Source organism: Rhamphochromis longiceps, linkage group LG20, assembly GCF_057381845.1.
Source record: "Rhamphochromis longiceps isolate RC_006_pf linkage group LG20, R_longiceps_female_GT1.1, whole genome shotgun sequence".
Classification (NCBI taxonomy): domain Eukaryota; kingdom Metazoa; phylum Chordata; class Actinopteri; order Cichliformes; family Cichlidae; genus Rhamphochromis; species Rhamphochromis longiceps.
This window is the reverse complement of record NC_140576.1, coordinates 10,736,030-10,763,290: the sequence shown is the minus strand read 5'-3', so window position 1 is coordinate 10,763,290 and position 27,261 is coordinate 10,736,030. Positions and strand designations below refer to the sequence as shown.

At 40.8% G+C, this 27,261-nt stretch overlaps 2 protein-coding genes across 7 annotated transcripts; one reads left to right on the top strand and one right to left on the bottom strand.

The window, feature by feature from the left end:
• The first annotated feature begins 590 nt into the window (after positions 1 to 590).
• On the top strand, positions 591 to 16,096 carry cdk11b (cyclin dependent kinase 11B). 6 transcript variants are annotated; one of them, XM_085392952.1, is made up of 20 exons: positions 591 to 632; positions 1,354 to 1,484; positions 1,801 to 1,940; positions 2,518 to 2,645; positions 2,735 to 2,876; positions 3,240 to 3,376; positions 3,606 to 3,725; positions 3,846 to 3,944; positions 5,996 to 6,127; positions 6,202 to 6,276; positions 8,918 to 9,147; positions 9,261 to 9,351; positions 9,445 to 9,566; positions 9,663 to 9,768; positions 9,938 to 10,059; positions 11,355 to 11,462; positions 11,828 to 11,944; positions 12,351 to 12,499; positions 14,729 to 14,918; positions 15,453 to 16,096. In XM_085392952.1, exons 2-20 carry the CDS (start codon positions 1,374 to 1,376, stop codon positions 15,543 to 15,545), a joined length of 2,412 nt encoding a protein of 803 aa, XP_085249078.1. In that variant the 5' UTR covers positions 591 to 632; positions 1,354 to 1,373; the 3' UTR covers positions 15,546 to 16,096. The 6 variants fall into 6 exon arrangements, with proteins under 6 accessions (XP_085249078.1, XP_085249076.1, XP_085249077.1 ...); XM_085392950.1 differs by having other exon boundaries at positions 3,201 to 3,376; XM_085392951.1 differs by having other exon boundaries at positions 2,732 to 2,876.
• Positions 16,097 to 16,663: 567 nt separating this feature from the next.
• On the bottom strand, positions 16,664 to 26,462 carry mmp23ba (matrix metallopeptidase 23ba). The gene is made up of 8 exons (XM_085392953.1): positions 26,076 to 26,462; positions 22,832 to 22,968; positions 21,986 to 22,125; positions 21,393 to 21,560; positions 21,134 to 21,298; positions 20,174 to 20,284; positions 17,641 to 17,767; positions 16,664 to 17,528 (listed from the first exon to the last, which is right to left on the bottom strand). Exons 1-8 carry the CDS (start codon positions 26,217 to 26,219, stop codon positions 17,354 to 17,356), a joined length of 1,167 nt encoding a protein of 388 aa, XP_085249079.1. The 5' UTR covers positions 26,220 to 26,462; the 3' UTR covers positions 16,664 to 17,353.
• Between the last annotated feature and the right edge of the window lie 799 nt (positions 26,463 to 27,261).

Here is a 27,261-nt window from a genome sequence, read left to right as displayed (position 1 = left end):
TCTGTAGTATGAATAAATTCAGCAATCACTCATTTTGAGGCATGTACTCCACTCTGAGAAGAAAGCGTTTAATGTAGTTTTCTTTGACAAATATTATATGTTAACTTCTCTATGCTCTACTCTGCCGATGACCTTACATCAGCAAGGTGCTTTTAAGCCCCCTCCCCGACCCTCTGTGACTGTAGTTTGGTAAGATGCTAAGATCTTCCGTGCACAAATAGATGTTATATCTGCACTTATAATCAAAAAAGACCTGCATTCCCTCCCTTCTGGCCCACTGTACAGCACTGTAAAAAGTGAAGGAGGGCATGCATTTTGGACTTTTAACTGTATTTTCATTAGTTTTTTTATAGACATTTAAAATGACACCTGTTTTTCACTATCTATTATTGAAATACAACTTTGTTTTATAATTGCAAGACAGCCTGGGAAATAAGCCACCAGAATTCTTTCTTTAGTTTTTACATTTAATTCTTACAATAAAGATTTGTGATATTATATTATATTATATTATATTATATTATATTATATTATATTATATTTGACCTTGTTGTTTTACACCGGAAGTATTACATACGTTACCAGCGCGTTGCAACTTCCGGTGTGCCATAATACCGCTGCGCATATTTCAGGTTTGTTTGACCATTTCATTCGCTCGGTCAATAATTTTAAAGTTAACTGCATTTATGCTTTCAGTTTTAGATATGCACACGCCTATATGTGTGTAATTGATTAACATTATTGGCAATATGAGTAGTTTCTTTCAACACCATCTTATTAGCTGTTGAAGTTGTTTAGCAGTGATTCCCCATGTTAGCTTTCGCTAACTACCGTTTAGTAGCTAGCTTGTTAGCATCCACCGCTTTAGTCAGCCGATTTAGCAAGAAGTCGCTTTTCGACTGTTGCTCTATGTATATATAAACTTAATATTGGGTATTTTATTTTTGGTGGCGACCTGTACGTGTCTAACTACACTTGGTTGGCGTCTCTGATATATGAAAGTGGTAAAAATGACTGACGGCTGAGCAACACTTGAACTCTCCGACACACTGCACGAGGGCATTAAACAGCGTGTACACAGTGTATGTTATGTCCACCGGCTAAAATTGGAAATCCGCAAGTCTTTCATTGTCTTCCGTTACTTTATTTAATTATTTCAAAAGCCGTAATCTGTTTTTATTAGTAGTTGTCCAAAGCAAAGACGGGGGTGGGATTCTGAAGCGTTGATCCTAATTCAGTTGAATGGTAAATTAAATCAGTAATTAACAAATGGTAAGCCCCTTTCTCTGATTCAAACAAAGCTAAGCTAAGGAGACAGTACTGAACCCTCTGTGTGTTTGTGTTGCAAAGCAGGCGGTGGAGAGCAGACGCCGATGGGGGACGAAAAAGACACCTGGAAAGTTAAAACTCTTGATGAAATCTTACTAGAGAAGAAACGCAGAAAAGAATTACAAGAGAAAACTGATCCGAAACGCCAGAAAAATGTAAAGTATCTAAAAGCTAATATACACTCTATGTTACACATGCATGCTGACACAGAATGCAACAAACAGATTTGTGAATTAATGTCTTAGGTCTCAGTTATTGTCATGTTAGCATTTTTATCTTAAAACCCAGATGTTAATTTAGGATTGGAATATAGAATTTATTAAGAAACATAGCCTAATTAATTTTGTCTAAACATTAGTGAAGTTGCTAAATACAAAAATGTTGTGGTCTTTTTTTGTATGTTAGCCCTCTTGTACTCACTGTCTTCTTGTAGGCTTTAACCCCAAATTCTGGATTTCTTGTCTTGGCCAGTTCTCAAAGGGCCTTGCTTCACAGGCGGATGATCGGGAAGCCAAACGAGACACTCCGGAGGAAGGAGAACTTCGGGATCAAAGAATGGAAATAACAATTCGTAACTCGCCATATGCACGTCAAGACTCAATGGAGGACAGGTACTTGGAAGTTGGGGGAAATTATGAGTGGGTAAACTGATCCATGACTTTTTCTTCTTTTTTTTAAATGTGGAAATTAGTATACATAACCAGCAGAAGCTACTATAACATACAGCTAGCATGCAGGTTAGCAGCAATAACTTATTACAAAGTTATAAGAGCTTAAAGCTGCTGTATAATGTTAATTCAGGTCACGTTTTTTTGTTGTTGTTGTTGTTGGGCTTTTTTTGTTATTGTGCGGCAAAGCAAATTTGCTGTATCAGTTGGGACAGCACAACAATACAGAGGACACACTAAACATGCAATGCAAAATTACAACATAAGGGCAAAAAATTATGAACATGCAAAATATAGTACAATACAGTACAGAGTACTATAAATAATATAATTAATATAAATAGTAGCAGATTATTGACTTTTAAGTAGTCTGCTATTGCTTATAAGTGGTTATAAAGCCAATTCTGAACAGATTTATTTTATTTTATTTTTTTAGTGGAATGATCCATAAGGGTATTAGACAGATATTGGTTCTGAATTGGTGCAACTCTCCTCACAATGTTTTCTTTGTTTCTTTTAGAGGGGAAGAAGACGAATCACTAGCAATTAAGCCTCCACAGCAAATAGCAAGAAAGGACAAATCTCACCACAGAAAAGAGGAGAAGCGAAAAGATAAAAGACGTCATCGCAGTCACTCAGCTGAAGGAGGTTCAGAGACTCTGCTTCACATGTTTTACAGATACATATTTTTATTTTTAGGGCTGTTTTTTCATGTCTGTTTGTTACTTAAACAGCAGGAAAACATGCACGACTCAAAGATAAAGAAAAAGAGCGCGAAAGCGATCGCAGGAAACGTCACTGGGAAGAGGACAAAGCCCGGCGAGACTGGGAAAGGCAGAAAAGAAGGGAACAGGCCAGAGCTCATTCACGTAGAGAGAGGTGAGCACCAACTTTGGCCAGAAGTAAATAATCTCATGTCAGTTCAGATAATTTCTGATAATTTTGCCTCTTTGATATTGTCAACGCTAACTTGTTTGAAAATCTGTTTTGTTGAACTTTTGTTGATTGCATGTCAGAATGTTAAATCCTGTCAGCGCTAATGTGTTTGATCCTTTAAAAAAACACTAATTTTATATGTGATGTTTTTTTTTAAATTAAATAAAGACATGAAACATAAATAATTCAAGTTAATACTTAACTACTGTCCATTTAAAGAAACCAAAGAAAGCAGTGACAAGAGTGAACTTTGGATTATCCAAACAGACCTCCAGTGGACTCTGCTGGGTTTTTTTTGGATCACAGGGACCGACTGGAGCAGCTCGAGCGCCAGCGGGAGCGTGACCGAAAGCTCTGGGAACAGCAGAAAGAACAACGAGAGCTAAAAGACCGGGAGAGGAGGGCTGAAGAGCGACGCAAAGAAAGAGGGACTCGACGAGAAGGTCAGTGAGTGTAACTAAACATGGTGTCCTTTCCCAGCTGTGTAATTTCAACACAGAAGAAGAGTCATAATTTTATTCTCATGTAACTGGGGAAGCAAATGTATTTAAGCAAGTAAGCAAATGTCTCAAAATGCTAAACTGTGACTTGATGGATTGGGATTTTTAGACCCTGCAGCCTGTCAGGCAAACCTGCATCAGTGATTACCTAATTAATTTTTCTCATCTAAAGTGCCATCTCGGATGCTACCTGAGGAATATGATGACAAGCCAAAACAAAGTCACCGCAGCCGTAGTCCAGTACGTGTTCCCAGAGAAAGGTCTGATCACAGTGAAACACGGAAAAGCGGATGTGAGTTTTAAATTGTTCTTGTTTTTTTTTTTTTAATCAATGGTTATTGTTGAGACTATTAAGAGATTATTGTGGCTCCAACGTAACTCATACTAATTTTAATTTTTTTCTTTTCTGCAGCATCAAAAGAAGAGAAGCCTGAGAGCAAGGATCTGCTTGCTGATCTGCAGGATATCAGTGATAATGAAAGGAAGACTAGCACTGCAGAATCCTCCCTGGGTGAGTTAAATTGTAACCTACAGATTTAGCAATTAGCAGATAATAATAATAATAATAATAATAATAATAATACATTTTATTTATAGGCGCCTTTCAGACCCTCAAGGTCACCTTACAGTAACACGTAAACAATACCATAAAAAACATAAGAAAAATGCATATATAGCAAACATGGTAGATAAAATTTAGACATAAACAGTCATAAAAGTATAAAAGCAAATATAAAAACTGAGCAAGGTAAAAATGGCCTAAGACAGATCAGGTGTATGCAATTCTAAATAGATGAGTTTTGAGTAGTGATTTAAAAGTGGGGAGACAGTGTGTGGTCCGTAGAGCAAGTGGAAGTGCATTCCAAAGTCTCGGGGCAGAACAACTAAAGGCTCTGAGTCCCATGGTAGTCAGGCGAGCAGGTGGAACTGACAGAAGGGAGGCTGAAGAAGAGCGGAGTGTACGAAGGGGTGAGTATGTATGGAGAAGATCGGATAGATATGGAGGAGCAAGGTTATGAAGTGCTTTGAAAGTGAGAAGCAGGATCTTGAAATTGACACGGAGGTGAATTGGGAGCCAATGGAGCTGTTTAAGAACAGGTGTTATATGTTCAGTGGATCTAGTTCTGGAAATAATATGAGCAGCTGTATTTTGAACCAACTGCAATTTATGGAGGGATTTATGAGGTAGACCATAGAGAAGAGAATTACAGTAATCCAGACGAGATGTGACAAGAGCATTGACAAATATGGCGGTACTGTGTAGTGTGAGTGAGGGACGAAGACGGTTATTACGGAGATGAAAGTAGGAAGACCGAGTGATATTATTTATATGTGCTGTGAAAGACAGAGTGCTATCGAGGATGACACCAAGACTCTTAACCTGAGGGGATGGTGTGACAACAGAGTTATCAATGGATAACGAAAGACTGGTTGGAATTGTAGTCAGTTTTGATCTGGTGCCTATTAAAATGAATTCTGTTTTATTGCCATTAAGTTTAAGAAAGTTAAACTTAATGGATGTCAAAGACTCCACTACAGCAGACGATTAATATTGATAGGGATGTTCGTTGATTGGTCAAACTTGGTAAGACTTCTGATCATCATCAGAAGAATAGGATGACAACAAATATCTACCACAGCTCACTGTGTTAGGAAGGCTCTGTAGATTTGCAATAGGGCTGCACGATTTTGCATAAAATGAGAATCACGATTTTTTGGCTTAGAATTGAGATCACGATTCTCTCACGATTTTCTTTTCCAGTATAAATATTTATTGCACTTATCAACTGCACATCAACTTCGTAACAGTTGAGACTGAACATAAAAACAATAAATAAACATAAAAACAACAAATGTCTCACGTTTTGCTGTTGCCGCAAAATGTCTCACGTTTTGCTGTTGCCGCAAAATGTTGTACTGCTTGAAATTCCGTCTCCACCGTTGCTCGACACTGCGTGTATAGAGCAGGTAGTGCAACAATAGAAAAATAGTTGCGGGACGGCACTGTGTAGCATTTGTCTAGGGTGTTGATCATTTTCCTAAATCCCTCGTTTTGCACAGTGTTGATGGGAGCCATAATCTTTGGTCAGGTGATAAGTGATAGCCTCCGTAATTTCTTTGTGCCTGCGGGAGTTTGACGGGTATAGGGAAGCGCTGAATAAGGTTCCCGTTATTGATGTTTGGGTGGTTGACCGGGACGGATTTTCTCCTGTCACTTTCTCGTCATCCCTGACGTGCTCGCCGTTGTTTTTTCCCTGCTAATTTTAGCATCACACGGCACAGCTTCTGTATCACGTGGTATAAGGCTCCGCCCTTGTCATTTGTTGAGCAGGAAGAGTGAGCGCTTGTTTTCATGCAGATTACGTCCCGGATCAAAATGCGGTACAATTGTGGTCGTCGTCTTTTTTTTTTTTTTTTATATTAATCGTTGTCATTTGGAAATGAGATCGCACATAAGTATGAATCGAGATCGCAATTTTCTAACGATTAATCGTGCAGCCCTAATTTGCAGTTAATTTCCAGTTTTTAAACAGTTTTTTTATCTTTCCTTATTTCATTTAGCATCAGCGTCTGTTTCTGAGGAAGAGGAAGATGAGGAGGAAGATGAAGAAGAGTCCAGCAGCCAGAGTGAGGGTGAAGAAGAAGAAGAGGAGGAATCTGCTTCAGGCTCAGGGCGGTCTGAGCAGAGTGCAGGTACAAATATTTGTGGCCCATACGGTTCTATCACTGCCATCAGATGCTTATCAAAGTGGCTTTCTTCCTCTCAGAAGACGTGAGTGAGGACGAGCAGTCTGGGGAAGATTTTGAACAGGAGAGGGAAAATGGAAATCACATACCTGCAGGTGAGTAAACCTCAGATATCAAAGAGAGTAGAAATCATATTTGGAGAAGTAGAGAGTTGGTTTTTTTTCTTAGCTTTTTATACCCAGCCAGGACTCTAACACTGCAGACTGTGCCTTTAAGAAACAATCGCACCACCATAAGGGCAAAACACAGAAATAGTATGAAATAGTATTCAGGCAAGAATGAAAAAAAAGTTCCTTAAATTAAGCCCTTTACTTTACTTTAGTTTTATATTCGGTAATTAGATGACATCAAGGCATCTGTATAGCTAGATTTTATCAGCCAAATGTTACTGTGCAAAAAATTCAGTACTGTTAAAAATGTACAGGATTTTCACATTTAAGAGAACACATTTTCTGATGGTGTTTTGAAGATGTGTATAGATTTTTTTATTTGATTGTTTTGACCTTATGTCACTAAATTGATTGATTGAATCTTTATTTTGAACATGTTGAAAAAGTATATAAAAAAAAAAAAAATAGAATTAAAAGAGACAAATGAACAAAGCAAACCAAAGGAAAACGAGCAACCACAACTCCAAATAACGTCCATGTTCAAAAAGGAGCAGGAAGAAGCATAAGCTTATTTAATCCCACCCCTTTTCCACTATCTAGTATCAATAGACTACAGAAATACCTCCTTGTAATTACATTATATGTTATGTGTAATTTTTTTTTTTTTTTTTTTTTTTTTTTTTAATATATACACATATATGTTTCTATCTATCCATACCTACGTATATACACACACGCACATATACACATTTTCAATAACCCCATTAACACCTGAAGGATACACAACCTACAATTTTATATATATTTAATATATATATATATATATACATACATACATACATACACACATATATATATATATACATACATATATATATACATACATACATATACACACACATATATATATATATATATATACACATACATATACACATACATATATACCCATACCAACAAACCCGTGCATGCGCACACACATGAAAATATTAGACAAGAACACCCTATCAAATCTCTACCTTTTCCCTGTACCCTGTAAAAACCATATCCTTAAACCGCTTTTTAAACTGCGCCATGCTTAATTACATAAATTAATTACAACATTAGCATGGCAAAAGAAAAGAATCTTTAAAGTCATCATTTTTAACTCAAACTATGGCTGTTTTTTGTTTTTAACTACTGTGATTTAGTAATGATGCAAAATAAATACTCTCTGTAGCACATTCATAAATGACTAAACTTCTGATAAAAACTCCCCTCGATCACAATCTACACAACATTATCGCCACAAGCTAAAAATGGAAAAGTCATCAGCATCACTAATGAGGCACGTTTTGGTGGCTGATGGGTCACACCTCAGGTGTGTGTGACTGTGCTGTGGATGTTCCTCTCATATCTGAGAAGTTTGCTGAATGAGCATTTGTGTACAAATCACACATTGTTTGGAGTTTATTCATCTGAAAATTCCAGTAATTTAAATTTTCTGACATAATTTTGAGAGATCTTATCTTAATTTCATGGAAAACGAATATTGTACATATTGGAATGTCTTCTTGATTGCTCCATCACATGGCTGTTTTTGTGCAGAGTTGGGATTCTTGTCCTGCTTTTGGACAGCTTTTCCTGTGCTGTGTCACATTTATGAACCATGTTACTGGGAAACTATTCTTTATCTCATCCAACCGATGAGCGAAGTGGGTGTTGTCTTGCTATCCCTAAATGATTCCCCAAAAGTGCTGCTACTCCTAAAGTAGAGGTTCCCAAAGTGTGGGGCGCAGAGCCATTGCGGGGGGGGGGCAGTATGAAAAGAAAGGGGGAAAAAAATGAATGCTTGGATGAATGCTTCCAAGCCAAAGACTAGAAAATATGATGAAGCATATCTTCCCTTTGGCTTTACATGCAAAAGTGCCAAGGTAGGTCTCCCCTGCAGAGTTTGTTTTCCTTACAGACAAACAGTATCCCACATTCTTGATTTTTAGTTCACAAACACTTCTTATAATGACTAACTGCTCCTGAAATTTTGGCGATGTTAGCTGTTTATACAGTAAAGTTACAGTGGGATACAAATAATATCAGGCTGATCCTGCCACCATTTGTTCCCCCGGTTCAAATCACGGACAAACAGTATCCCGCAGCTGTTTGTTTTTGAACCCATTTTGCACATAGAGGCATTTTTTTGAAAAATGTATTGATAGCAATGTTGAATATTATTACACAGAAAAACAACTACATGTAAAATTACGCCGTGACGTCTCTGCCTTTCTAAATGGAGGGACAGTAACTGCGTGTGTATATGTAAGCGTGTAAAAACTGAAGATAGTCAGATTAACAGTAGCAGTATTTTGTCTATCTGTTATTGTAGAAATTCATCTCATGTAAACAATAACATGGCGCACAGCGTGACGTCAAAAAAGGCACACACCTTTGATGTTGCGTGACAAACTCCGTATTCCTCATCCACACGTAAACGCAAAAACAGAGTTTTCGAAAATCTCCAACCTGGCAGGAGTTTTTCAAAATCTTGTAAAACAAGATTTTGTAATACATTACAATTTAGAAACTGAATTGTAATGTATTCATTTAAAATGCATACCTTATTTATAACATGTAACCGTTTACCACACAGTACCAGAGTCCCGTTTTGACCATGACTCAGAAGAGAGTGGTGAGGACATGGAGGAGGAGGAGGAGGAGGAAGATGAGGAGGAAGAAGAAGCAGGAGAGGGGGAACCCACCCCTCACTCTCAAACTCATTCCCGTTCAGCCACTCCAGAAGGGAACTACATCCCAGAGTCTCCCCCAGTCTCACCTGTGGAGCTGAAGAAGGAGCTGCCCAAATATCTGCCGGCTTTTCAGGTTAGGGTCACAAATGTTGCGCATCATCCATATGAGCGCAAATTATGGATGTATGTTATTATTTTTGGCCCATTTTCTGTATGTTATAATCTTGACTTGCATTTTGTGTTCAGGGTTGCCGCAGTGTTGAGGAATTTCAGTGTTTGAATCGCATAGAGGAGGGAACCTACGGCGTGGTGTACAGAGCCAAGGACAAAAAGACCGGTATGAAAAGAAAGATACTCATCTATTTACTTTTGTGCTCTTCAGCTGGGTTTATTGTTTTTAGTAAAACTGACTATAGTATCATGTTCACAGATGAGATTGTTGCGCTGAAAAGGCTGAAGATGGAGAAGGAGAAGGAGGGCTTTCCCATCACATCTTTAAGAGAAATCAATACAATTCTCAAAGCTCAACATCCAAACATTGTCACAGTAAGGGTAAGAAAACATTTTGATATTTGCTTAGCGATTAACATTTCACCATTTACAGCTTCTACTAATGATTTGTACATACAACTAATCCTTTCCTATCAGGAAATAGTTGTTGGAAGCAATATGGACAAGATCTACATTGTGATGAACTATGTAGAACATGATCTGAAGAGTCTGATGGAAACAATGAAGCAGCCCTTCCTGCCAGGTAGAATGGATACATTGCTTGAATCCATTTTCGTGTATGTCTGTGTGAGAGAAAGGTTGAAAAAAGATCTTCTGACTTCAGTAGAATGTAAGATCTCATAGATGTTTCTTTGCTTCTGGGTTTACCTCTGAAGGTAGTTAACTGTACAATGTGCCACCTTCTCTTCCAGGAGAAGTAAAGACTCTGATGATTCAGTTGCTCCGAGGAGTCCGACACCTCCACGATAATTGGATTCTTCACCGTGATCTGAAGACGTCCAATTTGCTGCTGAGCCACAAGGGTATTCTCAAGGTATACCAGGAGAGCAATTCTAACTCTGAGGGACTAATGGTGTGGTAACCTTAGGCTACGTTCACACTGCAGGCGAAAGCGCATCAAGTCCGACTTTTTTGACCCTGTGCGACCTATATCCGATCATGGTATGACAGTGTGAACAGCACAAATCCAACATTTTAAAAACCGATCTGGGTCACTTTCGTATGTGGTACTGAATCAGATACATATCTGATGTTTTAGAACGCAACTGCTGTTTGAATGGTCAGGTCGCATTAAATCAGTCTTTTACGTCACTGACACAAGACAGACGCCAATTATCAGCGCCCGAGAAGACATCGTGAACGCTTCTTGGCCATCCAGTGAAACTGTTGGGAAGACGATGTTGGAGAAACGTGAACATGTTATTTGTACTGTATAATCTGCAGATTCTGACAGAAATCAGCAACTATCCTTTGAAGCACCGCTCCTCTCTAAAACAGCAATAAGGATAATTATTAGGCCATATGTAAATAACAAAATAACTTTATAACTTAAAGCAAAATTCTAAATGTAAAGTCAGAAACAAGTCTTTATATTAAGGGCCATCAGTCAAACAATACTGTTTGCTCTGGGTCTAAATAGAGCGCGTTGTGTGTGACGTCTTCTTTTGCACATGCTTTGAGGGTTCACACTAGAGTGCGTTTGCTGTCGCATTTTATTTGTAGTGTCAACAAGCAGACAAAAAAAATCGGATTTGATCAAAAAATCGGAATTGACCTGCAGTGTGAACGAAACCTGAGACACTGATAGTTGGTTTATCACTAGTCTTCATTAAGAACAGTCACTAGATGACAACACTTAAAAGTCCTGGTTTGACTCTTAAATACTGTCTCACTTTTTTTACATTTTTTTTTATCTTTCACATTTGTTTTTAAAGCATAGTAATGGAGGAAAGCCAAAAGGTGATTTCATTAATCTGTCTTTCCAACAAGCTAGCAGCGTGAACACAGTTGCATAAACAACACATGATTAGTAGAATTCAATTAGAGCATGAATTTCTGGCAAAGTGTAGTGAAGACTGGGTCCATGTGTAAATAAACAAAATTTTTACAGACACTTGTTGGTGTGAATTTTATGCAAATTGGCAGTAGATAATGTGAATTACACTCGATTGTGTAATTTTTTTTCAAATTGAATATGACTCCCTGCTGCCAGGATTTGCAGTCATTTGATTTCTTCTTTAATGGTCAGATGATTTTGATATAAACATCTTTAATGCTGAAATACTGCTAGAGCATTTCAAAGGTCTCCTCATCCGTCTTGGATTGTAGATTGGTGACTTTGGTTTGGCCCGGGAGTACGGTTCCCCCCTGAAGCCTTACACCCCGGTGGTGGTTACCCTGTGGTACAGATCGCCTGAGCTGCTGCTTGGAGCCAAGGTGAGAATTCAAATTCACACACTGCAGGAGTCTGATGAATCCTGAATACAATAGCTGAAACTACAGACAGTAAAGTGATGGCCTTTCATAGATAATAGTTACATCATCCTGACTGATTGTTTTACACAAAGGCATATCTCTCCAATAGAAGACAACATCTGTTGAGCATTTGGCTTGTAACACACCAAATACCACAAAATACTATTAGAGTTTTACATTGCATGTTTTATGCCGTCAGACGGCAGAGGCCTAGCGACCCATCAGTGTGCATCCACTTTCACATAAACTCCAGGAGGAACGTGCCAGGCAGACAGTCTACTTTATGTTTCTGTGGACTGCCACTGTGTTTGTTCTTCTCTCCGCAGGAATACTCCACAGCTGTGGACATGTGGTCAGTGGGCTGCATATTTGGCGAGCTTCTCACCCAGAAGCCTCTCTTCCCTGGAAAATCTGAAATTGACCAAATTAACAAGATTTTCAAGGTAAATGCTTTCATTTGTGCTTATAAAAGGTGGGGTATTGTCACTATAAATATTAAAGCTTTTCTTTTTACTGCTTGTAAGGTTTTCTGTCAGAGTGCAGTTCTGCAGTGAACCACAGGGTGGAGCTGCTGGTAGCTGTCACCCCAGATGATGTTGTTATACCTTACACTAAATGATCTAAATTAGGCATAACAGCAATATGAAGCGATGTTACGTGGGCCTCCCATGTTGTTGTTACCAGTGATCAGTTTTGAAATGCACCAAGGACTGGCTACTTGCCACTTCTGCAGTTAATGAGCACATCAGCCAAACTGGGAATCTCTCATGTCCACTTTTTGTTTTTGTTTTGTTTTTTTGGGGGAGTGGACTAAAAGTATGTCTGCTGACTTGTCTGTGTTGACTCTAGGATCTAGGGTCGCCCAGCGAGAAGATCTGGCCCGGCTACAGCGAGCTGCCCGCTGTGAAGAAGATGACTTTCACAGAATACCCCTACAACAACCTGCGAAAGCGCTTTGGAGCACTGCTGTCAGACCAAGGCTTTGACCTCATGAACAAGTAGGATTTTTAGAGACTTTTTTTTACTCTTGCATAAGAAACATAACTCCTTTCACTGCACTGCAGTCAGGTTGTAGTATTGCAGCTATTGTCTGTTTTCATGTGTCTGTAGATTCTGTGTTTTCAAAAGATACTAAAGAGGTTATAAACCATAAAGACACCATTTGAAAAGAAAGGTCAAATACATTATAAATTAGCCATTTTTAAGGAATAGAGAATAAGTCCCATAGACTTGTGTAAATATTTGATGGCAAATTTTCAGTGTTGAGAGAACACATATCACTGGTATACAGTGATGAAGAGCATGTATTAGGTAACAATCAGCATGGCTCCTGCAGTGGAAATTGCCTTACTTGGACGAACCCTTTTCTACCCTGTCAAATTCTGTTACTCTTTCCACAGCTTTTTATTTAGTCGGTGCACTTCTGGCAAGCTTTCTTAAAACATGACAGCAGTAGTGGATATATCCCAGCAGGAGTCCAGTTCCATCCCCCTTGTTCCGTTTCACACACACGCACTCACCATGGTGACGCTCCACAGTACAGGAAAATGTTTTAGAAAACACACATTTAATAGGGAAAATCAGTGATGGCTTCATAATTCTTCTCTCACATTCCAAAGATCAGCTTTGTTCTGCACTGCGCAGATGAGCTTCTCAACTCTCCTCTCAGGTCTTTAACCAGCCACAGAAACTTTTCTCTACACCTGTAAATGACAAAACCATGCTGGTCAGCTAGCTCCCAGCTGCAGAGGATGGTAACAACATGTTTGCTGTGCTGCTGTGTGAGGAACCACAATTTGGTGGAAATTTGGTTCATTTCCAAAATTGCTGAAACTTCAGCTGTCAGTGTACAACACGTAGGGAAGTGCTGTTAGAAAAGCTTCACAACGGAGCAGTACAGAGAAACTTTGGAGGTGTATCTGGCAGGTTGACATTGCAGAGCAATGGTTTTTTTGGTTGTTGTTTGCAATATCACACCTCTCCTGTGTGTGAAAGCATTTGAAGACCCAGATTCAGTGTCTAACTGAAGGAGGTTTCAATTCACAACTCTTTAACCTGTTATACGTTTACCATTTCAACATGTAGTAGTTAAGAGATCCCAATTTTAATCCTCCTAGAGAGCCAGAATCCTGCCTGTTTTCTGTCCTGTTTCTATCCTGTTAGATAATGAGTTTCCATTACCTGGTGTCCCGTGCATAAATAGGACCGTAGTCCTCAAATGAAAAGCAGCTGGGTCCTCAGTCAAGAAAAGGAACAAGCTTACAGGACAGGAAGAGTGCACATTTTTGTAATTCCATAACAAAATGGTGCATTGGACACAAGTAGCAGGTTTTGTCTTATGTTGCTAGTATAGTGCTCTTGTCTTCTAGACCTGGTGTCTGTCTAATCCCAGCCATTAATCCTCCTGTAGATATCCTCTCACGTTAAATTAGAGATCATTTGTTTTGTAAAATCTTTTATGTTTAATGTCTGCACTCACTTACGGAGGGTTCCCCTCAGACACAGTCTGAGTCTGTGTTGCTCCTGTCATGTATAATTACGACTGTTTGCAGAAACTCTCTGGCCTTTGGCATCAGCACCACACCTTGTGTTCAGACTGTGTCACTACAGGGCCTGTTATACACTGTTATACACTAAACACTAAACATTTTTGTTCTTTGACTATGTAAGAGTAACTTTGCAGAATAATCAGAGTGATCCTTGTTAATATTATTTGGGGACGTTGAAGATTAGGTGGGTAGTCCTTCTGTAGACAACCACATTGTGAATATGAATTTTTTGACATCATTTAGAGTAGAAAAAGTAGGGAAAACAACGGTGAAATGGAGCTTTTCGAGCATTTTGATGCCAGTTATATGCCAGCGTTACTCAGTGTGACTGTGACCCAATAAAGTAAAAGTCAGCTGGCACATGTGTAATCTTCAAATGTTCGCATCAGACACAACCATCAGCAGGACTTTGATTACACAGAAAGATCGCACAGAAAGATCGCTCCTTCATGGTTAATCCTACCTACAGAGCCCTGATTGGTTTTCCAACTGTGGAACTGGCCTTCATTGAGCTAAAAGGCAGACCCGTTTGAATAGCAGAGAAAAAAAAAACCTGAGGTGAGAGCAGGTCTGGCAGTTTTGTCCACACAAGAAGCCTGAGTTCTCCGAGGCAGTTTGGCATCTCTGATGAAACGCTGCTAAAACATAAGTTTAAAATTATTATTGATTGTTTTCCAGGTTCCTCACCTACTGCCCCAGTAAGAGGATTTCATCAGATGAGGCTCTCAAACATGAGTACTTCAGGGAGTCTCCTCTCCCCATTGACTCCTCGATGTTCCCCACCTGGCCGGCTAAGAGCGAGCAGCAGAGGGTGAAGCGAGGCACCAGTCCTCGTCCACCCGAGGGAGGCCTGGGCTACAGTCACCTGGTAAGAGCATTAGGCCTGACTTTTCTCCATTACACACAGCTACCAGGCTTTCTGAACGCTGCCTGTGTTAAATAGATTACAGACCTACAGGCTTCTGCTTTGTGTCCGCGTATTTCCTCCTCGTGTTTTCCATGATGAGCACTTTTTAGTTCCTAATGTTTTCAGCAGTGGTCCGGCTCACCCAGCAGCTTAAGGCCACTACTGAGATTTTTCAGTGGAATTAAGTGTTGGTATTTGCTGCCTTACACGCCAATTAGACCATGACAAGTGTATTTTTGTCTCACTTTTCTTCTCGTCAGGGTGAAAAAAAAGCTTGAGCTTGTGATTAAGTATTTGGAGTGTTAATAATAATAGTCTTAATACAAACTGTTAGTTGTAATCAAATCCGTCATTAAATTCAGGTTAGGGGTTTCCAAAGGTAACTAGAGTCATAAAATAATATTGGTCAGTTTTGTAATAAGCATGTAAGAAGTGCAAGATTTCAAAAGTTTTTGTTAATATTACAAGTTGTGAATGTTTCCATTGTCTCTGTAGGGCGATGATGACCTGAGAGATACTGGCTTCCACTTGACAACCAGCTATCAGGGGGCATCTGCAGTCGGTCCAGGATTCAGCCTCAAGTTCTGAGCCTCAAGCTTCAGGACGCCCAGCTGGAAAACAGGAAAAGATCCAGCAAAGACTCGTGGGACTTCTTGTTTTGTTTTGTTTTTTGTTTGGAACCGGATCGTATCACTGGTTTACAGCTTTAGAGCAGATCAGTATCTGATCATTTACAACTGTTACCACATAGTCAAGACTGTCTCACAGCAAGACTGATGGCTCAAACCTGTTGAATTTCCACTCTTCCTGTTTGGGTTTTTTTTTTTTTTTTTTTTTTAAATATTAAGCCATTTAACTAACTGAAATGTGACCTTTGTAGCTCTTAAAGAGGAGAAACAACCATAAATCTATTCGAAAGTGTTTCTCTCATGTTTGACTTTTATTTTCCCTTTTATATTTCATGAGAGAGGACCAGGTTTTATAAATGGTTGGTATTTCCTGGCTGCCTGAGCTACTGTATAATGATGCAGCATTTGCTGTGTGTTCCATCCAGCATAATGTTAAAATTTAAATGGGAATGTCAGCTCTCCTGATGACAGGGAACTGATGTTTTTGCTAGAAATAAAGTTTGAAACTTTGTTTTGTCTGCCTTTTTTCCCATATTTATAAACTCTGTCCAAGCTATGCAAACACAACCGCACACTGCCAAAGGAGGGGGAAAAAAATGAAGGGAAGTCGAGCCTGAAAGAAATGCAGCCTTCAAACCAGCTTGGTAGCTGCTGTCCAAAAGTGATGTCATTCCTTGTGCTGCACCACTTTGTCTCAGTACTTTGTTCTTTCAGGGGGAAAAAAAGGCCCCGGCTTGCTTTGCTTTTGTTTTTAAATGACTCTGACTTCAGAATGAAACCAATAAATTCTTTGATTTCGAGCCAAAGAAAAATAAACAGTGCAGCTCGGGTCCCTGCAGGACTGGAACAGGTACTGAAAAAAGGCCCCTCCTGTCCTGGGGCTCGCAGAGCCAGCACTAAATGGAAATATTCATTAATCAATTTTATCTATCCCCTGGACCCACCGTAGGCCTTTCTGCAGATTATTACACCTGATGTGTTGAATAAGCTTGGACAGAGAGCTGCAAGTGGAACTGACTGCTCAGTCCCTGGAGGCAGACTATTGGCCTCAGCGTGCGACTAGTAAAGTAAGCTAGACGTCTGAGGTGTTCCATATGCGGTTTAAGGTCCAAATGGTTCCAAAGGCTGTAGACAACATTGTTTATTCTGGCTTTAGTAGCTTACTTGGGGCAGTGTGTAAATTATTTGAATGCTATGCATCTAAAGCAAGGGCTTCTGTAAGTTTTTCAGGTCCATTAAAAAAAAAAAAAAAAAGACATTTGGGACATTTTGTAGAAGGCTATGGTGAGTTCTCCCAACAGTACTAATATCTTCTGGGTTTCTGTGCAACTAATTAGTCCCTATTTTTCAGAGGAATCCCGTGGGTGGCCTTGGACTCCTTCAGCTGCCTTAGCTGAAAGAGCTTTGAAGAAGTCCAGGCTTGATGAATCCAGACTGACGTCATCGTCCCGAACAGCTGATGCGAGCTGCACAGAACTTTCATCACCAAATAAAATGCAAACCACAGCATCTGCCACAAACAGCTTTTTACAGTCAGGTAGTGTTTTTCACAAAAAAATGTAAAAAATATCTGTCACAGAGCATTTATTCTTTGCACAGATGTAAACGCATTTACACAAAGACGGTCAACAATTTTACGTGGATACAGGAAGAACGTTTAAAAAACAAAACAAAAAATACTAGTATGTGCCCTAGTGAGTGAGGTCTCCTGGTGACCATCTGTGAATATGTCCTGTTCAGTGTGCAGAGGAGCTGGGCTGTTCTGCTTCAGAAGCGCACGCGTACCCTCCACGAGTAGTTAGTGAGAATTTTGTTCTTCTTCTTAACGATGCAGGTGTACGTGCCTTCGTTGATGGCGTTGGCCACTATAGTAATGTGGTCGTCTTTCAGTGAGATGTAGTTTGGGTGAGAGAACTCCAGCAGCTCCCCGTCCTTGTACCAGCTGAAACAGGATTCGCACGTTAGAGACGGCGCTCAGCAACTGCAATACTGTAGCATCACTGTAACCAGGTAAACTGATAACATATTGGAGGGATAGAGAGAGAGACACTCACTGTACTTTGCCTTTCTTTGATGCTATTTTCTTCCCGCAACGAAATGTCAGTTTCTTGCCCTCGACCACCAGCTTGTGTTTGATCCTTGGGGGAGCCGGGGTGGGAGCTACGGTGGGGAAAGGGAATTCTGAAGAGGATAGAAAAGAAAACACTGGTGAGCTGGTGCACCACAACAGGAAATGCAAAGGTCATAACTTGGTGTTCTTAACCATAAAATGATTATCTTAAGATACACATGTACAGTGTGACAACTTGCAAGATGTGGGCTAATTTAAACGATAATACAACGTTTGGGTTGAATATTAGTAATTTAATCACTCTAACCTGTAGCTGTGTTTCCATTCATATAGCCGGTGTGTGGCTCTTGGCTGACTTTATCTAACTTAGTCAGTGTGGCTGTATGAAATAAATGTTTCCCACCCGTGATCAAAAAGGAACTAAAAGATTTGTGATAACCATAAACCTCAGTTTCTTTCACTGTCTCCAGCTGTCACAGCCATTCCTCACACAGCAGTGCCTGAAAGGAAAATATGAACTAGGTGCAACAGTTTATTGAAATTATGCAATCATACATGGAAATACTGTATATACGGCAAAAACAGAGTTTGTGTGCAATTCTAGTGAGCTTGAAAGTCATTATTGTTATGACCACCTTTATTCTTCCACACAGCCTGAACTCTCTTGTCATTTCTTTAAGTAGTCATCAGGAATAGTTCTCCAGGGTTCTTAAAGGGCATTCAAAGCTCTTCTTTGGATTTTGGCTGCCTTTTGTCAAGATAATCCCACACTGCTTCAATAATGTCGAGGTCCGAGATATGCCAAGTTTTTGTCTAATAGCTCTTTGGGAATCATCTTGTTGGTGCAAAAATACGATTCCATGCCTGTCAAATTGTGTTATCTTTGGTATTTTTCATAGATTTGACTAAAGAAATGGAAAAGATGATGCTTTTTTTTTTTTACATACTGGCAGTAATTCTAAGATTGTCTGTTATGTGTAGACACAACACTGATTCATCCCTTGAGTTAAGCATCTTTTTTATGATTGAATGATTGATAGGTCAGTCTTATGAGACTTAACAAACAAACAAACGAGTGAAAAAGCAGCCAATGTCCAAAGAGAAGCTGTGAAAAATCTTCAGAAAGCCTGGCGAACCATTCATCAAGAAAACTTTTTTAAAAAAGTACAAGAAAGTCTTGTTTATTGGAGCAAAAAATTAAGAAATTAAGTTATCCTGCTTTCTGCTTTCCACTATATTTTGGATGCACATAGTGTCATTTGTACTCCATATTTTTTAAGGTTTAGTTACTTATTAGTTATTGTTTTAATCTGCTGAAACGCTGTATTAATGTAGAATTACTGTAGGTAAAACTACCCGAGAGTACATAAGTAAATAATATCCTCTCTAGCAGCAACATTAAAGAGAAACACAGATGAATGAATGCATGTTCCTGCCTGATGAGTCATTTTCCTTTAGTACTTGAAAGATATTCTGTGTGGGCACTACACAGACTTTTGATATAATAGTCTATCTGGGCGTCGGGCTGCACATGAGAGATTTTTATCAGTGTTTTCTACGCCAGGTTTCTTCACTCTGTTTATTTATTTTTCACCAAATATATAAATTTCTTGATTTGAGCCCCCGTGCGTTCCCCATGTTTTGTTTGTTTTTAAATCCCAGAAACGCCCATGCTTTCACAAACGCCTCGCCAAAATGCTGATTACTGTCAAAATCATTGATAGCAGCGTTATCACGTCAGGCATCCATGCTGCTAACCTGCTGGCGGTGTGCCTGTGTTATCAGTGTAATCTCTCCCATCTGGTCACAAGCGCAACAGGCCGCCTCGTGATCAACTCAGAGTCTGCCTAAAAAACAGTCGCTCTCGTTAATGCTGCAAAAATCCAAATTGACCTTGTGTGTCTCTAACCCTCAAGCCACAGTCTGAAATTCCAGCGGTTTGGAGTCACTCAGGAATTTTCCACAGCCGTACAACGTCTCCCAATCAGCAATGAGGAACAGATTACTGTGAGCCAGGAATCGTATCCTCTTGCCTCTCTCCACACTGTCCCCCTGTTGCTGACAAAAAAATCTCAGAAAGCCACAGTCTGTGGGGCTGTGATAGTTAAAACTGAGCCACTTCTTGTTGTGCAAAAAAAAGGAGATCTCTGCACCACAGCATCCCACAATAAACCTACAGAGGCAGTTGTCTGATGAGTGACACTTGTGTAAAGCAGCCCTCACTGAGAGAGCAATCGACAGGTAGCGGCCCTGCTGTGTGAGCGTTCTGAAACGCTGCCACTCTCCAGAAATAAAACACAGACTCTCCCAGCGCCAAGTGTAATCTCCCTACAAATCAGACCCTTGAAAACCTCCAGCGCAGCTCTGCATGGCTGGACCTGTTGGCTCCCGTTGCTCCATTGGCAAACGGTTCACAGCAGCTCCTTGTGCTGCTCAATTGAGAGAAAACTTTCTCTGTCTTCTTTTTTTTTCCTTCCCCCTGGACTCCTGCTGCCGTTGCCACTGCTGCTTCTTACCGTAACAGAAATCACAGCTGGAGGGGCAGTGCTTCTGCATCAGTCTGCGCTTGCTCTCGCAGTAGCCTTTCCGAGCCCAGGCCGGACAGATAAATAGACGATCCAAACATCCTGGAGGAGGGGGGAGAGATGAAGTGAGGAGGAGGGTCAGATGGCAGCTCTTAGTCAGGCAAAAGAATTGGAACACCTCCAACCCTCCAAACACGAACACACAATCTGCTTTTTGTGCCAGTGAAAATGACTCACTATGACACACGCTAAAGACCACTCGTGAGTATTTTGTACAGTATTCATTAATGTTTCGCTTTCAGTCATCAAACGCAAACATTGTGCTCTACATTATGATTGGTTTTGATCACAAGCGCGCAGCAATACTCCTTTACAGGAATATCTAGATGCTTCTAATACCAGCATCAGACTACATTCTGAGAAAGCGTCCGATCCGGGCAATGCCTTAAATCATCCTGGTGGGATGTTGGACAGCGTCCTTTACAGGACATATGCAGTTTGAAGGCCAGTTGGAGTCTAGACCCAATTCGTCATCTCATCTGACAGCGGCAGCATCAATCTTGTTTTCCCTCAGCCATGTTTAACAACAACGTTAAGGAATTCTTGAACCTGTCAAACTGCCCGAGGGAATGAATTCTCCTGCAGGTTCTTCTGTCAGGCTGTTGAGAGGCTTCCCAGATGCACCGTCAGTTTTCTGCCCTTGTGAAATACCAGTCGACACTCAATGCTCATTTTCAATCCTGATGCTGCCATATGTGTCATCAGCCTCATCATGTGTCTTGATCCCAGCTCTTTATGGGCCTCATTCATTCAATCAAGAGGCTTTGGGATGCCTTTCAATGTGTCATCTAGACCACATACGTCCCCCCAAATCCTCAGATGTGTTATGAAAGTACAAAAAGAAGACCTTTAATGTTTGTGTGAGAGAAAACATAAGGACTGTGAACAAACCGTAGAGCCGGTGCAAACCCCACACCTCATCCTGTGTGATGAGCTTGCGCCCTGTCAGAGTTGCATTCAGGTGCATCAAAGCTTTGGGATCCATGGAGTGCATGAGTCCCAGGACGTGACCGATTTCGTGAGCCGCCACGTGGACGAGATCCGTCAGCCAAACCCCTGCAACAGAGACAGCTCAGCTCGGTGTCTGCTGCATTCATTACTTCACGCATGAAATATTAAAAGTTTCAGCAAACACAATAAAGATGCGTGCCTTTCTTCCAGCTGAAGCGCATGTTTCCCAGAATCCAATATTCGTGGTCGTCAAAGTGGATCTCTCCTGTTGGCGGGAAGAACGCGTGAGCCAGTTCTCCTGTGATGCCATCGAAACAATGGTGCAAGTGGGACTGCCAACAGTCTGTGTGGTTGACTGGATAGAAGCCTGCCAAAACAGAGAAACGGAGAGAAATAGCTCAGAGCCAAGGAGGGAAGCCCTCCCTCCATTATTCCTGCTCCGTGGAGACTGGAGTGGGGAGATGATGGATCACAAATGACAAACTCAGAGGATGACGACCATTCCTCTCACTCACTCTGAGAATTTATGCAGGACTCTCGAGTTTGCACCCAAAGGGGGCAGATAAAGCAGAATTTGGGGACTTTTGCCATGAGCTGATATGTCTGGAAGTTGTTAGACATTTTTTTTCATTAAGAATTATGAATATGTGTTGAATATAAGCTTGGTAATGTCATTGCAGTGCTGCGATTTAATGAGGCAAAGAAATTGCGGCGACAACAGCAGGGAGAAACAGAAAAGTCTGGCACTCAGAACTAACCAAGCAACATCTTTTGAGGGAGAGATGCACCCACCGATCTTGATGTCCGCCTCTTGGTCGGCCGGCACCTCTCTGAAGGTGAACGGCGAGACGTCGCTCCACATGCCAAAAGCCTTGGCGATTCCCCGACGTGTATCGCTGGCGTTCATCAAGTTTGTAGGGAAGGAGAGCAACCTGCTCGGAAACAACAGCACGGTGTGGTTAATAGTTGTCCCTCAACACATTCCTCTACAGCTGAGGAATCTGCCAAAACACAATAGCTACTGTTCAGACACAAAAGAATTCCCACATTCCTCAGCACCGCTCTGTTTTAGTGAGACCAGATAGTTTCTAATATCACAGTTAGACAGTAACTTAATAAATTGTTGATACCATCCATTTTACTAGTGCGAAAATTACTTAAATTAAGCTGTTTAAAAAAAAAAAGTTTGTCTACCACCAACCAACGGTTTTTGGAGCTCCTCTAGCTCAATCTAATCTTCCCGTTAGCGGATCATTTTACAGCTCCAGGATGAATAAAGTTACTGGATCTTCTCCTGACAGTTAACACAGCTCAATCCAACTCTTTGGAAGCCAAGCAACTGTGGCGTGACTTTCAGAATCCCCTATGTGCTCACTATTTTACAGTGTTCACAGTCAGATGATAATTCAGACCACTTTTTGGTGCTTCGACAAACTTTTGGTGGACAAGGTTCAGTGCAAACAGTGACTTAAGATTAGAAAATGTAGCAGCTGACCCACATCAACAGTACGTTATAGTGCATGATTGTCTGAAATCTGGAGCCTCGGTCTCTCATCTCGGTTTCTTTTAGCACAAACATTCGCTCTCCCTTTGCCTAATTTGTATTGCTTTTGTGCATCGCAGGCTGTAAATAAATACTTGTATGTGAGCTTGAACTTGTCCCATTTGAGCTTCTCCGGGGTGAGGGTGTAGCGCTTGTTCCTGGAGAGGTGAAGTACTTGTGACCGGGCCTCTTTGCGGATCCCGATGAGCAGCACAGTGGTGTGAGCTTCTTCCTTGGACAAAGAGAAACTTTGAATGAATGACCTCACACTGTGACAGGAGTAACTGAATCCTAAAGACTCATTTGGCTTTCCTAAGAATTCAATGAGATTCAACTGGTCACATTAGTGAATATTATATTTTCAACTTTCCATCTCAGGAAAGAAGTAAGAAAAAAGTTGCATTAAGTTTGATACTTTTCACCAGTATGTTGAGTCTGATATCTCTTCGGGGGGATGACAGCTGGAGTCTGGACTCTGTTATAACACTGAAATGCTGCCTATGGGTGCTTTGAGTTTTAATGCTTTCATAAATATTCTGCGGCTGATGTTGAGTTGCAGAGATATTCCATAATAGTGATCACACCTCGCAATAAATCTATAACTTTCTATGGAAATGGGTTTGAGCAATAAATCCGCTTTTCGGCACTAGAAGAGAGGCTGCGATTTCTCAGTTGAGGAGCCCATTCCTGTGCTTGACAACAGGAATGTTTCTCGCACTGCCTGATGGCTTTAATGGGGTTTTAAGGAGGCAGACATTTAAAAAGAGAAACTGCTGAGGGTACACAACTGGCAGTCATTGGGAGACACGTGCACAGCACACGCTTTTGAAGGCGCTGGGTGAATATAGGCTTAAACCTGACTTTGTTGAAAAGTATACCACTTGGTCTGTTATACCTGGCTCTTTACAAGAGCCTGACTGATGAGCAGGAATACCGTGTGTCAGGTGAAATGCAAGGGGATGAACAAGATTTTATAGTAGAGAGCGGAGCAAAGTGAAAGTTTTCAGTATGCTTCAGACTAAGTGTTTCTTCTGTGGTCTGACAACAAGATTAGAAATGTCCTTTCAGGGTCTAACATGCAGCCAACACGAGGCTATGGGTCATGCTCGCCAAGTCTCTTTGGGTGTGAAACTAACCAGTGTCTCCATGTGACTGCAATCATCGTCTGAGTGAAAAACAGAGAGCAAGACACCACAAATTCTTAAGAGTATTGGGATTCTTTTTCACGAGCATTCAGAACATGCATAAATACTGATACATTTAGATTTTTTCAGGCAAGAAATGACACAACCTCTGTTAAATCGTGGATGCGCTGATTAAAAATGGCTAAAGGTTCAAATAAAAAGGTCAGATTATGCACAAGTTGTCCCCGTGAGCCATTCAGTTTCAGACAATTTTTCCTTCTCTTGCCTCTCTATGATGTCATTAAGCGTGGATATCTTTAATATGGTCATATCAGGCACTCTGCTCTGATTGTAACCACCGAAGCCCCAAACCATTGGCTGTTTGCATCATCTGTTTGTGAGGGGCAGCCAATCAGAGAAAAACCTTACTTTTACAGGGGTACGGTCCTACTTCAGAAGTCACTTGGATATAAAGCTGGATTCTACTGTAAAACCACAACTCCAGGATTCTTTGAGTACCATGCCTCTTTTTTTATATAATATCTCTGACACTAAAACCCAGTACAAATATAATTTTCTTTTATAAATATAAGTTTCTTGCTGAGGAAAAACACTGAAGATGGAGAGAAAATATCAAAGTCTCTCCCTTCATTTTGGAATCTACGCCCAGTCCTCCAGTTCCTGTTCCTGCTTCACCCAGTCAAGACAAACAGATGCAGTACTTCCTTCATTTCCTTTCCAAAATAGTACTTTGGGTGGCCAGACTGTCCCACACCGTTATTAAACTTCACGATCTCTCGTGGTTTGGTGTTAAATATAACATTTCACTACCAGATTTAAGGCATAGGTCACTGTTTTATACAAAAGTTGCTTTTCCCGACCTCAGCTGACATGCTGGAGTCATGCGTTCAGTGACTTATGAGGTGTTAAAGCCAGCGCGTTTCTTAATGTGTCACGTCTTGTTATATTCACCACAAAGCTCATCTGGCATGTTTGCCACAAATAAAGATGAACCGCAAACCCACTAGTCCTCTAGACTAAACCTCAGAGCCGGCGGTGAGAGCTGACAGAGGGCGAAACATCTGAGGACAAATCCCACATGGGTCGTTTGGGGAGTCTGGAAGAGTTTAACCTCGTTTCCAGAAATTTCTAAACAAGGGATTATGATTTTCATCTGAACCTCAGAGACTTTGAGGGTTCTAGTCAACAAAAGCGATTTTCTGTACACAAATCAAAACACAGACTGTCTGTCGCACTTTTTGTCAACACGCACATATTCATGTTAAAATGAAACAGAGTGAGGCTGAACATTGTCAAAACAAATATTGTTAATCTCGTTTAGTAATATAGAAATAATAAGTATGTTACAGTGGATAATTGCCGATTCATTTCAGTATAAATCAATGAGAAATGCTCTTTGGTTGTTCTGTTACTTAACTTCATGAAGTTGTGTAATCCCCACCAGCGGGCTTCTTGACTGACACATAATGAGAGCGTGTGGCAAAGGCAGTGACATAAAGCGTCCCTCAGGCTCTATGTCACAGCGGGTGGGTGGCACTGAGTGAAATGTGTGGAGAAACACATTTATCCAATTCGCTGAAGATATTACTGCACAGAGACCCATTCCATAGACATAACCTAATAGCAGCATTCATCTAACTTCACATAATTGAATCTGATGCCTATTACCATCACTCACTGATTTCATGTGAGGATTTCCAGCTAAAAATATCTTTGAAGATCCAGACGAATGGCTTGAAATTGCACGGATTCTTGCATAATGTAACAGTGAAAGAAAATGATGTGCATCGTTCCTAAATGATCTGGTATTTTCCTGATACCCGCTGCTCTGTTTTGCTGATTGTCAAGTGGGCACCGCCAGCACAACTAATAATAAAGCCGATAATAACCTTTGTGGATTTGTGGTAAATATATGGTGCGTTGCTTTTACCTTACCTCTTACTCTCAATATAAAACAGCGTTTCATTGCTGGGTTCACCATTACTGCCACTTTCACCATGAACTTTCAATAAGCCTTACTTTTCTACCCCCGTATGTAGTCTCCTGTTACATAAACAGTTTTGCAAATGGGGCAGAATTCTGAATGGAGTTTGGCGTTATGTGACTTCAAAAGGTAACCAGCATCTTAATAACTTCATAAGCACAACTATGTGCCGGACTCTGCAGCTGCAAGGAAAAAGTGGTCACAGCATACCTCTAATCTCCAGGTGGGAAACGCTGTGGTCTGCTGCATCCCTGCAAGCAGAAAGCTGAGCAGCACAGCAGCCAGCAGAGGTGCGAAGCCCCAGTCGCCGTTTCGTAAACTTCTGCCACTCTGACAGCTCACCATGGCTGCCATAGCGCACCTCCAGGGGAGACAAAAACAAGAAGAATCCCTTCTGCAAAAGACTGCTTCACCATCTATTCCAGTGAATGCTACTGCGTGGCCATAGCACGCATCGCTGCTGGTGGGTCACTACTTGGGGAGCTTGTGGTCGCTGTGCGCAGCAGGCAGCGCAGTCCAGCCCCGCGGACCGACCGGGTTGTGAAAGCAGTGCAGACTGCATCAGCTCTGCTCGCCTCTCTTCCGCACTGAGCGCCTGCCAGCGGGCTGGTTTCACGTTACCGTAGACGGGGCAGGGGGTCAGTGTCGAGACGACCTAATGAAAACCAAACGTCCGTCAAACCACTTGTTGCAACCGCCGGAGATGCAGCCAAAGCGGAGTCAAAGGCTGATTTTTTATTTTTTGGGCAAGATTAGTTTTTGCACGTTTATGTAACGCTGCTGAGTTTATTCTTCTCCTCCTTACAGCGTGGCAGATATTTTTAGGTCAGAATAAAATCGGGGCTTTATTTAGTCGGCTGTTTTGTTTAAATTACTCTATAAGAGACAGTTTTAAGTGTTTATTTTAAACATTTTATTTTAGTTTTACTGCTTGCATGTCCAGGAAGAAGAGTATGATATGAACAATGAATGTACCACAGATAATAGATTTTACTTGTAGTTTTCCAGCTCCAGAGGTGACACTAATATCGTGTACATGGTGAAACTTGAGGGGGTATGGACAACTCCTTTTCAAACAAATGATGTAATGATATTTTGTAATGATTGTGAAGGCACATGTTTGAAATGTTTGAAATAAAAATGAACTGAACTGAACTGAGGTGGTCACAAAAATATTGATGATACCAACCTGCTATAGTGGATCGATACTAGTGCGATAGGATCAATATTTAGTTTCTATTTTTCAAGTTCAGTATGGCAGGGCAGTGCCCATCTGAGTCTGATAAACTTTGTCCAGCTGGGATGTGGAGAATCTGCAGCGCTTGGAGAGAAGAGTTGAGCTTTTGTGAGGGAGCCACAGGAAGTGGGTTAACTAAGCCACCCTCCTCTGTACTAT